This window comes from Leuciscus leuciscus (genome assembly GCF_965113295.1).
Source record: "Leuciscus leuciscus genome assembly, chromosome: 3".
NCBI classification, from domain to species: Eukaryota; Metazoa; Chordata; class Actinopteri; order Cypriniformes; family Leuciscidae; genus Leuciscus; species Leuciscus leuciscus.
The window spans coordinates 65,085,609-65,103,721 of NC_138727.1; the positions used below are offsets into that span (position 1 = coordinate 65,085,609).

An 18,113-nucleotide genomic window follows, 5' to 3' on the forward strand; every position below is an offset into this window, starting at 1 on the left:
TGCTTCAAGATTATGACGCAAGTGCTAAGATTCCGATTGGCCAAGAGAAAAAGTGATACGATTCCGATTGGCCCAGAGAAATGTAAATTATAAGAATTATCCAATAATGTTTCGCAATTATAGCCTGCATGGCAGTGTCTATGAAGAGTGACAGATCCATGGATTATCCTCTTGACCTCAGTGATAAACCAGTGACCACTGATCCTATGCGAGTATAATGAGGTTTAGCTGAAATGAGGTTTAGTGTTTAAAGAAATGATCTTGTACAGTAAACCAGTTGTTCTAGTTATTATGTTTCTTAGAGAAACTCACATCTCTGCCCTAAAGACTGAAGAACTCCTTCAATCTCGCATTCAGAACATGTTTTCTATATTACATTCAAATTAAAATATTGTTTTAGTTTGTAATTGTTTAAAAGTTCAAAAATATCTTTAAAAGTAAACTAATAGAACAGCTGTTTGTGATGTATGATACAGCATATGTATATAGATGTATGATGTCTAGTGGCCTTTCAGTGTGCTCTTCAATTCAATTCAATTCAAATTTATTTGTATAGCGCTTTTCACAATACACACTGTCTCAAAGCAGCTTTAAAGAAAGTCTTCCTTGTGTCTTTGTATGGATGTGAATTTTCCTCATTTATAAACTATGTATTGGCAGGACTAATAGCTTTCTGGAGAGAAAAAAGACTGATGCTGCTTCTAAAATGAGTCTCAGTGAGAAAACAGAGGAGGGATGTTCTCAGTCCCGGAGATCTCCTGAACCCAGCTGTGTGTCTATGAAGAGTTACAGCTCCATGGATAATCCTTTTAACCTCAGTGGTAAACCAGTGACTACTGATCCTATGTGAGTATAAACACGCTAGATCAAGTTAGTTATTTAACTGCTAATATCAGGACTCCAGACTAACTTTTTTCACCTCCGTCCTGGAACCGTCCTGAAAAACAATTTGAACCGTCCTAAAGTGAACGTCAACCGTCCCAAAATAAACATGTTGTTTCTGTACTTTGTTATTATCATCTATAGTTGTTAGTCACATAATAAAAAAAAAAAGGTGAAAAAAGTTAGTCTGGAGCCCTGCCACTGTCACTTTAAGACATCGGATCATGTCCAATGACATGCGGATCCAATTGCACTGATGCACATCCGATACACTCAAAACTATTTAAGACATAACCAACATAGATTACGTGAATACTCTCCAAAACAGACATTTCGACATAATGTTGTGTGTATTTGTCCATTCAGACACGAAAGAGAGCTCAATTCAGTACTCGCGCGCTGTATAGTCTGTGCATGGCTGCACGCTTCGGGTCGGGTGTGTGCGCACAGAAAACCGTACCGAATAGAGCTCTTTTTTTGCGACGTCACTCTTATTCAGATCTATATGTCTGCTCTACTCATTCTCCCAGACGTTTAAATTTTTTTACGTTTTATGAGACATGCAGCGCATGTCAACCCGTTTGCCGCTGGGTAGATCAGCACGTTACAGTACAAATGTGCGCATCTATCACAAACGCAGGACATCAGTTCTGACTGGATCGCTTCCCAAATCGTCACTAACATTTTTGTCTAGTTTTTATAAGTTGATGTCAATAGATTTTCGTCATAGTTTTTGTCATTCAAAACTAGTTTTTATTTAGTTATCGTCTCGTTTTCGTCTGTGAAAAAATGTGATAACGAATAATAAGGAAAATTATTCGTTAATGAAATGAACACTGCATCAATAACAGGGACTGTCCTCAGAAAACGTGAAAGTCTGGTCACCCTAAATTAGACTGACTAAGAAAAAAGACCACAAATATATTGAAATCTAAATGTATGCTTTAGCTAATATACACACACACATAGCCGGGGTAGCGCCCGTAGGTTAGTAGCAAGCAGTTAGCAGACTGTTTCAATCCAATGACTAATACAAATAAAATAATCAATTTAAATTGTACATATCAAACTCGGGGATTGTAGGCCTACTCGGGTTCGATGGAGGAGATGCATGGCCGTCTTGGTGCTCAATCTGTTTGACCTCGTCCTCACCGTTGTTTAACCCTCTGGAGTCTGAGCGTTTTTTTGGGCCCTGGGGGTGTTCTGACATGCCCTGACATTTGTGCTTTTTTCAGTTGCTTATAAACATATTAATGGCAAAGGTGTAAATTCACTCTATATAGCACAAACAGGACTACAATAATATGTGAGCCACATGTATGTACATGTTTTCATTTTTGAGAGAATAATGTTTATGCGTGGTTATCGAAAAAACTAAAAATTAAAATTTTTGAAATAAGACCACAAAACACATACTAAATATGTGGCAATAAGACTTTTGACTTATGGATGTCGTCGCCTATAGTTTTTTCTTCAAAATTATGTGAAAATAGTCTTGCTTTATCGTTCACATAAAACCATACATTGATTTAAATTGATGTAAAACAGGTTTTGCTTGGAAAGCCAATATGCGAGGGGGCGTGAACGAGGAGTGGTTTACACCTTAGAATACACCCACTCTGCATAATGATGAGCCATTCACTCAGGTGTGACACTGACTGAGCCACAATGAAAGGACAAAAGATATATTTAGAAGAAGACTTATATTGACCATTTAAGATTTTGCTTACATCTATCTTGTAAATATGTTTTGCTATTTTATTAAAATGTTTACAATTACAACAATAATTACAATTTCAACAATATTTCAAGTGTACTCTTTCTTTGTAAAAAAAAATTATTATAGGCCCTACATTTTATCTATGTATTCATTAGTTTGAATATAACCAACATTGGAACAGCTAACATCTTAGTTGATGACTTTATTTTTGACAAAAATCGTATTTTATATATAGAAATGGCTAAACAAAAGCTTATTTGATGTGGCAGTATATTCTACAGTAAAAACTGTACCCAAATCTACTAAACAAAATGTTGTCTTTCATATTTCGTCTGACTGTAACGTTGTTTTCATGAAATATTAGGGCATATTGTTAATTTGCAGTTTAATACGTTGCTTATACAAATAGCCTACATTTTATTTCAACATTCAGTCGATGTTTACTTATCTCAGTATAGCAATACAGTTTGCTAAAACATCATCATTCATTCACACACGCGATTTAAATTTAAACTGTCTTTGCCAGCTGTGGTAAACAGCGCGCATTCATGCCGTTTATTCATTCATAAACAGAAACCCACGTGAAGAAATTCACGTGATAAGGAAAAAACTTACTTGTATTCCTCAGCTCGCTCCTCGATATACCCGCACTTCTGAGGGACATTTTCGATTAGTATTATTCCTCACAGCGCTGCAAGACGGTGTAAACAATGATCTAAATAAACGTGTGTGTTTTCTCGAGCTGATGGGGGCGTTCACAGGATTGCCCCAGCCATTTGCGTTTGAATAGCGCGCGCTCTCCGTGGGCGTGGCCGATTATAACGTAATGAGCTGAGATGAGCTCGACTGGAATCGCTCTCTTTTAATACAGATTTCACAAGATGAGAATAATTGTTTTTTTATATAAATGACTTCATTTAAAAGAAGAGAATTCAAGCTTCATGCCTGTCTGTCTGTATGTCTGTTTGACTGAGTATTCGCTGAGTTATTGTTAATTTTCGGACGCGTTTCAGAATGGACTTCACTGGCAGAGAGAAGGCAGAACTCGCTTCGTGTTTATTTTTCTTTATTTGGCAAAAAGCACAACACTTTGTTTTTATTGTGAGTATACACAAAAATAATACACATTTAACAGAATCGATTGATGTATGAAACTCCTATGGAAAATCAAAGTCAACAGAGTATTTATGAGTTTCTTTTACACTAATAAAAAAAAAGCGAGCTGGTATCGCCGGCGATACCGTAGACCTCAGGGGGTTAACCAGCGCAACATATTTGCGATGTCATTAAGCCATGTGATAGATCTACCGCGAAACAAGTCTCCGGGTGAGTAGCCGGCCAGTGACAGTAACTATAGTAACAGCATGAGAAGACGTGCTCAGTTGTAGTCAGCGCTTGGTCAGTTAATTTTGGCATTTTCTAAGTAAGTTACCCTAATAGGCTAGTAATAAATGAACACACATACAAAAATGTCTTTCGTCCTGTAGGCGTCCTGGAGAATATTTCTGTTCGTCCTAAACACATTTTCTATCGTCCCCAGGACAATAGGACGCCGTTAGTCTCGAGCCCTGGCTAATATATTAGTTCATGTGTAAACATTCATTACAAAATATACACAGAGGGATTACATTTTCTAACTTAAACTTTCATTCTGTATAAATATCAAATCACTGGAAGAGCCCCAATTATAAACTTAGTGAAACGGATATATGGCATCATGCATTGTGAGAATTAACAACAAATATTTGAGTCATTACCAGAGATGGAGACTTCTGAACATGAAATACTCAACCATCAATGTAATATAACTCTTTAAATGTGCAGGTTTATATATTCCTACAGAGTATCATTAATCTAGGCAGAGGTAGAAAGTATAACTATTTGATACTGACTAATATTCTTACTGTAACGGTACACTTACTGTTTTCTTATTATAATGGTACTTTGGACAAAAGCATCTGCTAAATGACTAAATGTAAATGTAAACATAAGTGAGTACAAAACATTACATATTGTGTTTCCTGTATGTTCCTCTCTGGTTTTGGTTTTACTTTTACTTGTTGTCTTTATTTGTCAATTCAACAAGCTAAAAAAACACATCTAGAGTAAATTTCATTACATTTAAGCATCTCTGTAGTTAGTGGTGGATCCTCCTATTCTGTATACACTTATTTTTCTTCTTGTTTCAGCAATGTGGAAACAGATGCCCATACTGGAGACCATCAGAAGGATTCTCCTCAACCAATGTATGATGTAATACAGACAATCAAAGACCAGCACAAATCCAGCATAAAGATCAAGTACGAGAGATTATTTGAGGGAAACAAACTCCAAGAGAATGAAACCCTCCTGAACAGGATCTACACACAGCTCTACATCATAGAGGGAGAGAGAGAAGGAGTGAATGAAGAACACGAGGTTTTACAGATGGAGAAAATAGCCAGAACACAACACTCACAAAACACTCCAATCCACTGCAATGACATCTTTAAAGCCTCTCCTGAACAAGGACGCGAGGAGAAAGACCAAATCAAGACTGTTCTTACTAAAGGCATCGCTGGAATCGGAAAAAGCGTTTCAGTGCAGAAGTTCATTCTGGACTGGGCCGAGGGAAAAGCCAATCAGGATGTAGATTTCATGTTCGTGCTTCCATTTCGAGAGCTGAACTTGATCCGAGATCATCAGTACAGTCTTCACAGACTTCTGCTGGACTTTCATCCTGAACTTCAAGATCTGGACTCAAAGATTTATGAGGAGTGTAAAGTTGTGTTCGTCTTTGATGGTCTGGATGAAAGCAGAATCACACTGTTGTTTTCAGACACTCAGAAAGTTTCTGATGTGACTGAGACTTCATCAGTGGGTGTGTTGATGTCAAACCTCATGAAAGGAGTTCTGCTTCCCTCTGCTCTCATCTGGATCACCTCCAGACCAGCAGCAGCCAATCAGATCCCCTCTAAATACATCCACCGTCTGACAGAGATTCAGGGATTCAATGAGCCTCAGAAGGAGGAATATTTCAGGAAGAGAATCAGTGACGAGCATCAAGCCAGCAGAATCATCTCACACATCAGAAGAGCAAGAAGCCTCAACATCATGTGCCACATACCCGTCTTCTGCTGGATCTCATCCACTGTGATTCAGAAGCTCCTGGAAGAAGATCTGAGTGCAGAAATTCCTCAAACTCTGACTGAAATGTACATTCACTTCCTGCTGATTCAGATCAACATGAGGAATCAGAAGTATGAAGAGAGAGATCCAGAGAAACTCCTGCAGTCCAACAGAGAAGTGATTGTGAAACTTGCTGAAGTGGCTTTCAAACAGCTGATGAAGGGCAATGTGATGTTCTATGTGGAGGACCTGATTGAGAGCGGCATAGACGTCACTGACGCCTCAGTGTATTCTGGGATTTGCACTGAGATCTTTAAGGAGGAATTTGTAATTCATAATAGGAAAGTCTACAGCTTCATCCATCTGAGCGTTCAGGAGTTTCTAGCTGCTTTCCATGTGTTTTACTGCTATTTAATTAGCACCGTGGAGACCCTTAAGGTTTTTGATTCAATGCATAATTTGCTTAGAGGAGCAGTAGATAAAGCTCTTGAGAGTGAGAATGGACAGCTGGATCTGTTCCTGCGGTTCCTGTTGGGCGTCTCACTGGAGTCCAATCAGAGACTCTTACAGGATCTACTGACACACACAGAGAACAGCTCAGAGAGCATCAGGAGAACCACACAGTACATTAAAGAGAAAATCAAAGATGGACATGGACTCTCCGCTGAAAGATCCATCAATCTGTTTCTCTGTCTGTTGGAAGTGAAAGATCAGACTCTGTCCAGAGAGATTCAGGAGTTTGTGAAATCAGACAAACACTCAGAGAAGAAACTCTCTCCTGCTCACTGCTCAACAATCGCCTACATGCTTCAGATGTCAGAGGAGGTGCTGGATGAGCTGGACCTCAAGAAATACAACACATCAGATGAGGGTAGAAGAAGACTGATACCAGCTGTGATCAACTGCAGGAAAGCCCTGTGAGTTATTTGTACTTATTAAATTATGACTTTTTTTACATTATGTACTTATTATCTTTTTACATTACTTGAATGATGTGTATTTTCACTATTACAGATTTTGCACTCACAGTAAAATTGTTTTACTCTCTTTCAGTCTTGCCGGCTGTAACCTCACTGCTCAGTGCTGTGAAATTGTGTCATCAGTTCTCAAATCCTCAAACTCTGTCCTGAGAGAGCTGGATCTGAGTAACAATGACCTGCAGGATTCAGGAGTGAAGCTACTCTCTGATGGACTGAAGAACCCACACTGTCAGCTGGAGATACTCAGGTGAGTAGTAGTGTTGCACGATTAATCATATTGCAATCGCAATCGTGATGTCAAGCCTACGCGATTATATTAGATTATATTTTATTTGAAAAAAACAAATTAGGGCTGTTAACGCAATTAACGCAGCATCTGTTCATTTTTGTCATCCTTTGGCTAGTGTTACATGATCCCGCTCTTATTCGTGCAAATGCTTTTAAACCATTCATGCGCGACAAGACAAAAAAGCCTGTTTTGCCTGTTGCCTGCACAGTCCTGACTGTGACACACAGAAAGACTTGCACTAGTATTGTGCATACGCACAAGACAGCACGCCAGAACACAGTTCTCTTTCTCGCTTGATCAAACAATAACACACACAATTATGCCAAAATGTCTTTTTGTCTAGTATCTTCATAACATAAGAGCAGTCTTATGATGAATGTAAAGAGTTGTGACTCGTGAGAGAATGAGGCGCGTGTGAGATCCGCGTCTCTAGCCGCGTTTCCATTACCCTTCAAATTGCACAAATTGAGATTGCGAATTGAAAATACGGCCAATGGAAACACGTCAATTTCGCAAAAACTCCCATTTATCGCAAAAAAGTTTTTACGCTCACATGAGATGGTTTTTCAGGCAATTCAAAAAAATAAATATTTCGCATAACTGCAATGGAAACAGTTTTTGCACATTTACAGGTCAGCTGACGTAGATGACGCGGTATGTTTGGACAGAATACGAGATAGAGCTCTTTATTAAATTCATATAAGACAAAAGAATTACAGGAATAATGGATTCTAAACCTCAAATAAATGCCACAATCAAGACCTCGAAGCAGATATGAGGGAGAAACACCCAGGGCTGGGAGGGGTCATTTTTATCCAGACATTAATGGCTTATTGATCATTATAGGTGTTATCAATCATTTAGTTGTTGTTGCTAGTTTGAGTCGAGAAATACACATTTCAGCATTTTCACTAATCTGTGTGTGCATTTTCCTTGAGAACCAAGCAAGCTGACTCATGAAACCATTTGTTTATTATATCGCAATCGCAATATTGACCTCAATAATCGCAAAGTGACATTTTCCCCAAATCGTGCAGCCCTAGTGTGTAGTGATAATACTTAGCCATGTGTAATCTCTGATAAGAGGCCATATACTCTGGATGCTATGTATTATTTCAATTACCAGATTACATTAAATAGCTTTCGATAAGAGGAGCAGCTCACCTCACCTTTTCCCTAGTGGCATAGCTTTGATTCGTCCGCAGACACGAGGCCACAGGTAAACACAGCCATATCGATTTAGATCTACCATTGATAGGAAAACAAATGTGCCACTGTCTCCCTTACTAATATGAAAAAGTCCCTTTAGAGCTAACAGTGTTCTAACAACCTAACAATTTTTTTGATTCATTTAATGTTCACGTATGTGTGAAAATTCTGCCATTTGCTGAATTATGAAAACATTCCAAAAGTTTCCATCATTTTGACAGATTAAAAAAAAACTAAACAAGATATCTGGTCTACTGTGTTTCTCTTAGTTACAAACAGTCCCACTGTAAATGATAATAGGGAGAAGTAGTGAAGAAAAGGTGAGTGATGATTTAAAGAGAGAAATGAGAGACTCCAGGTATAGTCCAGTGGAATTACTCATGAGATATTCAATAAATCGGATCATATTTTCTGTTTTCCACATTAAAACAAATGTGGACACATATGAGAAATACAGCAGTTACACTGGTTACATTTACAAGTTACTATAACATAAAAGCATTGATTTTGCTTAAACATGAAAATTGTGTAATTTAATCATCCTCATGTTGTTTCAAGCATATGAGTTTACTTTCTTCTGTGCAACACAAAAGGAGAGGATTTGCACAAGGACCAAGTTGCTGTCAAGGACCAAAAATGACCAAAAAAAAAAAAAAACAAGAATAGATTTCAGATCCTCTCTCTCTCTGTAGGTTGTCTGGCTGTATGGTGACAGAGGAAGGCTGTGGTTATGTGTCTTCAGCTCTGAGTTCAAACCCCTCACACCTGAGAGAGCTGGATCTGAGCTACAATCACCCAGGAGAGTCAGGAGTCAAGATGCTCTCTGACAAACTGATGGATAACAACTGCTCACTGCAGATGCTCAAGTAAGGACAATTATCCATTGACGTGTACAATTACACAGATGTGACTAGAACTTTCAAGTACATCATGTGATCAAATGCTAAATTCAAATCTGCTTTCTCGCTTTGGCTGGCGCTGAGCTAGAATGGATGCATAAGGAAAGAATGGATGCCCTTATGTATCACAACTGTCTAGTGTTTTCAATTTTCAAATTTATAAAACATACTGATGTCTGTGGAAGCAGCAATAATACTAATTTTCAAACATGATTTTATTCACATCAAGATAGACCAAGTTCACCAGCCTCTTAATTGCATGTATTTTGTGAGAAGTGGATGCATTTACGTTTTGTAAACCCAACAGCTCTGAGCCCAGTTGCAAGAAACCTCTTAAGTAAGGGTATCACTGAGGGGGAAAGAACCTTGAGGCAAGGGAATTCTTTAAGACCGTTGCAACAAACGTCTTAAGCATCACCCTTACCTAAGTGTTTAAAATAAGCATGTTGAGCTAGTTTCTGGCATAAGACTGCAATGGAGAAGCGGTTGCTATATTTACGAAATCTCCCACAATAATAAACAGAACATAACGGACCACTGATTTGAACCAAGTTGAACATTTTCTAAACTACACAACTGTACAACTACAATATTTGAGTTAAAATTCAAGCACATTGTTTTCAAAAATCCAGCTATGACACTGGAGGGTGCTCAAAATCCTGCCACACCACTCACATAGTTTTCCATTAAATTTCAATATATATGTCCAACTCGTTGTTATTGTATTATACTCACCCTTCAATGCCACTTTGCCTGTTTGGTGATTAGACTCACTGACTGACACGTTCAGTGTCCTAGACAGGTCCTATGCGCTATCCAGCCCTACACAGTACTGGAAACAAGAAATCTAAACCAAACTGGACCAAGGATAAAAAATAAAAAAAACTATTACTTTCAAAGATGGGGGAAAAACACCCAAACCTGCCGCTATAATCAGTCACTCTTGCGCACAACACTAAAGCCTGGCATGAGATAAATAATCCACTGTGATAAAACAAAAGAAGAAAACATTGGTGTTTATTAAATTTTTATGTTTGACAATACACCCTGTTTCATGTCATACTTTCAACAGGCTTATTTCGATCACTAAAAATTCACATTGGCACATCCTCCTCCTCAATTAACATGAAATCATCCATCACATTTGAGTTCAGCAGATGACTTAATTTGGGACTTATTTTGAGGGCTAAATGGACTTTGTTGCAACGCATAACAGAACTTAAGTGAACTCAATTAATTAAGGAAAAACACTTCATGACAGCCTTAAGGTTTCTTAAGTGGACCTCTAGGTTTTTTTCTTGCAACCCATGTTTCACTAAGAGTACCCTTAACCTTATAACTATAGTTTTCTTAACTTAAGTGCTTTCATGCAACCCGATATTCAGCATTGCAGTGCAAACTAACATGGTAGCGCCCGTCAAGCATTATAGATCAACTAACATGATCATTAGGTGTTTGAACGACCACATAAATTCACTTACATGCATTTAAGAATCAGAATATCAGATATAAAAAAAAAAAGGAAAAATTAAACAAAACCGATACATAAGTTATACTTTACATAAGTTATATTGTGGCTGCATTGTGGAAATAAACCTTATTAAACCTTAATGTTTGCAATGTTTGATCGGCTACCGATTACTATCGGCCGATAATCACTTCTAATGATTTGATCGCGGATCTCTCAATTTGCCATTCTCATAAACCGGTCAGTCAGCTTGTGCTGTGCGTGCGCTGTTGTGCAACAAAATATACTGGTATCGGCAGATACTGCTTTCTGTTTTCTTACTAAGACATTGATACACACATGTGAAGCTTCTTTAGAATGACAGGAAAAGCGCTATACACATAAATTTGACAACACTATATTTAAGTTTTCAATGTACTAACGGTTCATTTTGTCTGTATGTTTGTGTTTTAGTTTGGATCACAAAGGGCCCTTCTGTATCAAACCAGGACTAAGCAAATGTAGGTTCTTCCTCTGACAAACTTTTGCACATTTAATACAAATAAATGTGATTAACAAACTGTTTTTTAATATCTGTCATCTTGTGTTCAGATGCCTGTGATCTCACACTGGATCCAAACACAGCACACAATCAACTCATCCTGTCTGAAGAGAACAGAAAGATCACATATGTGAAAGAGCGTCAGCCGTATCCTGATCATCCAGAGAGATTTGCTGGTATTCCTCAGGTTATGTGTGGAGAGAGTCTGACTGGACGCTGTTACTGGGAGGTTGAATGGGGCCTTGGGGACGATGAACGGGGTTCCTGGGCTCGTATAGCAGTGGCCTATAAAGGAATCAGCAGGATTGGAGGGACTGTCTGTAAGTTTGGATACAATGACAAATCCTGGTGCCTTTTCTGCAATAGTAAAGCATTCACTGTCTGGCACAATAATGTGAGCAATAACATACCAACCCATGTACCAAAATCCAAGAGAGTAGGAGTGTATCTGGACTGGCCGTCCGGCACTCTGTCCTTCTACAGCGTCTCTGACACACACACACTCACACACTTACACACATTCAACACCACATTCACTGAACCCCTCTATGCTGGATTTAAGGTTTTTGAGTCTGAACTGTGTCTGTGTCAGATTTAACAACAGAGACACCATTGACAACGCTTCTACCTCCATTATAATCTTGGTAAAATGACTATAAGTGGAGAAGTTTGATGAAACTTGTGAAAATCACTATATACAGTATATAATGTAAATATACTATTTAACTACAAATTTAGCAAATGTTACATTGAGAAAAACATGCTGTAAAACATGAATGTGTAAAAGCACTAAACCGTCAATCAAATGTGACGTCTTTATTGAGATGCGCTTAAAAAACTGAACTCATATACAGTAAATTACATTTATGCATTTGGCAGACGCTTTTATCCAAAGCGACTTACATTGCATTTCAAGCTACACATTTACATTCTTATCAGTTCTTGCTTTCTCTGGGAATCAAACCCATGACTTTGGAGTTGCAAGCACCAACGCTCTACTGTGTGACAGGAAAGTTCAGTAAATATACTATTTAACTACAAATTTAGCAAATGTTACATTGAGAAAAACATGCTGTAAAACATGAATGTGTAAAAGCACTAAACAGTCAATCATATGAAAACAAATGTTATGTCCTTATTGAGATGCACTTAAAAAACTAAACTTTCGTTATCAAGTAAGATTTCTTTAAGAGTGAGTGTTGCACATTTTTCCTATTTACATTAATTTTAGATTTTAGACTTTTGTTGATAGTGCATCTCTTTTTACTATTGTTTTTTTTTTTTTTTGTATTCTCTTTTTATTGAAATGTGGCACTGCATACACTGTTGGTCTATTCTCAATAAAAAAGTAATAAATCTCACTATATTATTTACTGTAAATTGCTCTGTAAGAAAGGCTTCAAGGGTGTGGAAATCGATTAGCGATAAACACTGACTACAACTGGAATTTTCTGTATATGACTAGCTTTCGTCTCTTGACTGTCAGAGACGAGACAAACTACTTTATAAGACAAAAATACTGCAATACAGATGAGACGAACGTCTTGAAGTGTCTAGAACATTCACAATCACAGATAAACTCAGGGTAAATATTCTCAGGTATTTCATGATCTGCTACAGCTTCTTAGTGTTGATCTCAATTTATGAAATCAGAAAAGTTCATAAAGCATAACAGGAGGGCGGTGGAAGCCTATTATCATGAGAACTGGTTTGTGGAATGCGAATGTAAAAACAATAAACCGGTTCCTCTAGATGCTGTTTGTTTACTGTAAAGGTTCGGCCTGTTTTTTACCCAAAATTTTCATAGAAGAAGGTTGAGTGTTTACCTATTGAAATGATGAGTCTGAAACAACAGTCTTGTTTGTACTGTAAGTTTAATCATTGATTTAAGAACTGTAATTAGAATTCAGGTTTATTCATTTGTTTGTCATATGAATAACTAACTGACGACACTATGAATGTTAACGTTAGAGAAAAGAGGTCATAACACTGCTATGCACACATAAACAGAAGCATTTCTCTTAACTTGATTGAGATTAGATGATCTGATGATCATTTAGCGCCACCTTCTGGACAGAGATTACAATAGCTGATTAATCATGAAGAAAATTAAAATTTGAAATTATACTTCACAAACTGTTGGAACATTTAACATTGTTTCTTTTAATATGTATATCTTTATAAAACTTATATTTACATATTTTAAGCTCAGGGTATACACACCTTTGCAGTACAACAATTTGAATGATGAATTATAAATTCTACTAAAGATCTTATAGGCTACATCAGACACTTTGCAAAAATCCACATAAGCAAATACTGAGACTGGACCACAGACCATAAAGAGAGGAACAAAATCAGCACATGCTATCAGGTTTGAAACTGGAACACAAAAACTGATGCGCAAATGACTATTCTAGCTTTGTGCTTGTGCACATGCCATTCATTTCTTTTTAATGACACTCCTTATGTCTGCTTTTTGATGAAACAGGAAGAACAGAACCATAAAACACACAGAAGTATCTTTCAAACAGTTACAGACACGGACAATCCTATGATCAATATATTTCAAGGTAAGTTTCAAGGTAATTGTTTTCCAGCTATAGTTATATGGATATGATTCAGACAAGGTTTCATCATAAGTTAATTTGACTGAATTTTAAAAATGAAATCAATATCTTAATTAAACATCTTCATATCCTGTATTATAACATGAAGGTAATACAAAGACGAAGATGTTTCCAGTTGATCACATGATGTCACATCAAATTGCATGTGATGTCAGACGTAATTGTTTCACTGTAATGTTTATTGCAATGAGGTTTTTAAAAAGTTATTTGAGGAAATTTAAAGTGATATTTCTGAGTTCTGAATTCTAATGATACTATGATAAATTCAGCGCTGTTGTGTGTTTGAGTAAATGGACATTTACTATGTTTTCCATTTTTCATTGTTGATTTGGTTTAGTCCAGATGTTGACTGAGAGTATAGAGATTTGGTCTATGTAAATACCTGTTACAGTTTATACAGGGATCAGTCCAGACCATCTGAAGACTTTGACTGTCCTCGGGGCAGAAAGAGATCCAGAACACGTCCTGCTGGTTCTGCTCACTGTTACACTCAAGGACACTTGCAGAAAACAGTTGATGACGAACTACAGAGAGTCAAAGACCAGCACAAAACCAGCATGAAGAACAAGTATGAGAGATTATTTGAGGGGACCAAACTACAGGTGAATGAAACCCTCCTGAACAGGATCTACACACAGCTTTACATCATAGAGGGAGAGAGAGAAGGAGTGAATGAAGAACATGAGGTTTTACAGATGGAGAAAACAGCCAGAACACAACACTCTCAAGATACTCCAATCTACTGCAATGACATCTTTAAAGCCTCTCCTGAACCAGGACGCGAGGAGAAAGACCAAATCAAGACTGTTCATACTAAAGGCATCACTGGAATCGGAAAAGCCATCTCTGTGCAGAAGTTCATTCTGGACAGGGAACTGAAAATAACTCCAGACTACGACTTTATCTTTGAGGTAAGAGAATATGGCGAAAGATTATGAACAAATTAAACTTCAGATGTCTTAGACTTTGTAGGTACTACAGCTGTGATTTACTATAAAAATAACATTTTGTGGCATATTTAATAATCAATTTTTTATTTAAAAAAAAAAAAATTTCAGTTTTATCAGGTGATATTCTCAGCACAGTCACTAAGGAGATTTTTTTTTTTTTTAAAGGTGCCCTAGAATGTGAAATTGAATTTATCTTGGCATATTTAAATAACAAGAGTTCAGTACATGGACATGACATAAAGTGAGTCTCAAACACCATAGTTTTCTCTTTCTTATTTAAATCTCGTTTTTGAAAAACACCCCTGAAAAACAGGCGAATCTCCACATAACACCAACTGTGACGCAACAGTCGGGATCATTAATATGTACGCCTCCAAAAATTTGCATATGCCAGCCCATGTTCAAGGCCAGGCGAAACTGCGCAGCCGAATCATCAGAAGTTCTGCAGGTGAAGGATCATATGGAAAATGGCAGATCTATCTCTAATCTATCTATCTATAATCGGATACCGCTACAGTTTAATTCGAAGTTGTTAGTTTGCTCTGCCCATTTCACCACGGACTGTTTTTCTAACCTGGAACAATATCAAGCAGCCAGGCTTCTCTCGGCGTCTCAAACGGACGAAGGGGGCAATTTCAACTAGCTAACGTTATATTCCCGCAAGCGGTAAGTAGTGATTTTATTAACGATAATTTACACTGTGTTATCTAGATCCAGCGCGATATTGTTTTTTCCTCGAGAGACATCGTGGCTTGCAAACGAGCGAACGAAGCATGGCAGTTGCTCAGTGTTTGGATGTACAAATGAACACAAAAATATTTGTTTAGCTCCTTCATCCGAGCCTCTGGAGAACCAGTGGGTTATGTGAATTTCTGATGTGTAATTGTTCAAGTTCAGACAGATAATCTTTCTCTCAAAGTCGTTCAACACTGTTTATGCATCAGTAAATCGCGTTGCAGTGATAAGATCTTCATTCACGCAATCAACAGGCTGTCATCTGCTCAATGGTCATCACTGCAACCTTTTATGTGATGGGAATAGATCTAAATACTTAAAAAACTTCTCATGATTCGTTAATCCCGATAGCTGTAATAGTAAAAACGTATAAAAGCTGTAATAGTAAAAGGTTTCCAGATAGCTCGAATGCCAGATTTCATATGCAAGCATGTCAGCCAATCACAGCAGTGGCCGTTTACATTGAAGTCTCACAGCAGACACGCCCCTTCAAACAGAGCGTTCAAATCAGGGGATGAAATCAGGCTAGGAAATATGCCTTTTATTTCTAAATTATAACAACTTTTGATCTAAAAAACATACTAACATTATAAGGGCACCCCAGGAAACATTCTAAAATAATAAAATAATCCATTCTAGGGCACCTTTAAATAATATATATATATCTTAAAGATAATTCTGGTCGTTTTATAAAATATCAGAGGCAGCATTCTAACTATTTAAAATGTAAAAAACTAAAGAACTTTCTGAACTTTTCTTGACAGGTGACTGCGTGTTTATCTGCTGCAGGGCTCTAATGGGTTTCAGAAAACAATGAAAGCAGCAGACGCTTTGTGTGGGCGGGGCTTAATACACCCTCTTCAAACATAAAAGCGGAAGTGGAATCCTCGACAGACAACGTTTTCAAGATTTTATTAACCAGAACCTAAAAAAAACATTGTGTAAGTATTTTTTTTCCCTAAAGATAGACACTTAATACATTTATATCAAAATATAGACATAACATGACAAAATATCGCTATTTCCCGAATGTAAACTGCATACACATTTAATCAATAATTTTTAATAAAGTTCATTTTCTCTAGAAGAGAATTTCTATGTAATTTTGAAATTATATTGAAACAATTATATTTTGGAGCACTCATTCATATTTTGGTACATTGGTTTGGTTTTATATTGATTTCAGCTTTAGTTTACTTTAAAATCTCTCTCTCTCTCTCTCTCTCTCTCTCTCTCTCTCAATTTCAAAATTAATTTTAACCTTACATGTTTACAACAGCTGCATATGTAGACAGTGCGATGTACATGTTCAGTGAAGTCATAGTTTACTAATACTAATAAAATAAAAATAGCATAAAATGTAAAATAAGGTATCAGTGTGGAGTAAAATAAGAAAGCAAATAAATGTAAACAAAATAAATCATTTAAGTAATAGACTGTTAATTGCACAAGTAATTAAGAAAGATAAACTAAAGGTGAGTGTATAAGTTTAGTGATGGAGAGACAGATTACTCACTGTTCTCACATTGTTGCAGACAGACACTGCAGAGCTGCTAAAACACTGCGTTCTGCAAATAAGAAGACAAGTCATTTACTCCAGTATGTCAGATGTCATGTTCTGTTTAGTTTTGTAGAAAACATTTGTGCATATTGTATTTCTGTCAGAAAGTGAGGTTGATTCCACAGAGAACCTTTTGTTCAAACAAAAATTTACAGATTTTTCCCCCAGTGTTTTAAAATCTTTTATGTATTTTGTTTCCTCAAACAGATCACTGATTCTGGAGAGGACGGAGAGAGACGCTGCCTCTAAAATGAGTCTCCATGAGGAGAGAGAGGATCAGACACAGACAGCAGCATCTGCAGTATCCAGCTGTGTGTCTTTGAAGAGTGTAGTGAACTATTTGAATTTTGATAGATATTTTGGACCTACAAATACACTTCCAGATACATACACAGAGGCCCGAAGCACAGAAGACAGAAAGGATGGAAGAATGCCCATATATGGGGAACAATGTCGACACCAGAAGAAGGTTGATGTCACATGCTTTAGTTCCTCTGGAAAAAACCCAAGAAACTGCATATAGGAACAATGTAACCCAGTTCCGTATAAATATGACTGCATTTTTGACTGTTATGTGTTGCATTTTTGGGGAGATCCCTGGGGAGAAATTAGTTCTCTTCTAGCTCAGTTTATTAACTGAGATTCTTTTTGCTTAAATTGCTCTGCTGTTTTATCTTAACTTGAAGACCTCGGATGGGTTATTTTTTACATCTATTGCTTGAACTAGGTAATTAGCCTGTGTAATTTTCCACTCACGCAGGACTCCCCTGTTGAGCTTGGATAAGCTGAAGTATTATAACCTGTAACCTTATGATGATTTGCTACAAATGTTAACTATTGTGTAACCAGTATATTTATCTTTTGTTTAAATATTTTTTTTATTTCTAAAGACAAACACTGTTAAGTTTTACTTCAGCTTACAAAGACAGTTCTACTAGTGATAGACAGCGCATTATAATAATCTTTGCAAGACCAAGGACAACAAAGGTTCCAGGAATGATTCTGCTGGAGGGTAAGCATGAATTTGATCCATATGTCTAGTTGCCAATGATTATTATTGTTTCATGAGAGTGTAGGAACTACACCTAGATTTGCTGGTATAAATTAAACAAGCTAGTGAGTGATATAATCCTATTCTGAC

The 18,113-nt window shown here is 37.1% G+C and overlaps 1 protein-coding gene across 14 annotated transcripts in view; it reads left to right on the plus strand.

The window, feature by feature from the left end:
• The window catches only part of LOC309495374 (NLR family CARD domain-containing protein 3-like), a gene marked incomplete at its 3' end in the record, with an annotated part of 48,224 nt that extends 30,240 nt beyond the window's left edge, over window positions 1-17,984 (plus strand). For 7 of the 14 annotated variants that reach the window (XM_082165062.1, XM_082165074.1, XM_082165068.1 and 4 more), the window contains 10 exons: window positions 661-846; window positions 4,792-6,627; window positions 6,764-6,937; window positions 8,881-9,054; window positions 11,009-11,055; window positions 11,147-13,470; window positions 13,588-13,669; window positions 14,118-14,637; window positions 16,176-16,352; window positions 17,180-17,984. In XM_082165062.1, coding sequence (XP_082021188.1) covers window positions 661-846; window positions 4,792-6,627; window positions 6,764-6,937; window positions 8,881-9,054; window positions 11,009-11,055; window positions 11,147-11,694 — 2,965 coding nt within the window. Of the gene's footprint in view, window positions 1-113; window positions 239-660; window positions 847-4,791; window positions 6,632-6,763; window positions 6,938-8,880; window positions 9,055-11,008; window positions 11,056-11,146; window positions 13,471-13,587; window positions 13,670-14,117; window positions 14,638-16,175; window positions 16,353-17,179 lie in introns of those variants that run through there. The other 7 variants (XM_082165071.1, XM_082165075.1, XM_082165064.1 and 4 more) reach the window with 7 other exon arrangements.
• Window positions 17,985-18,113: the final 129 nt, after the last annotated feature.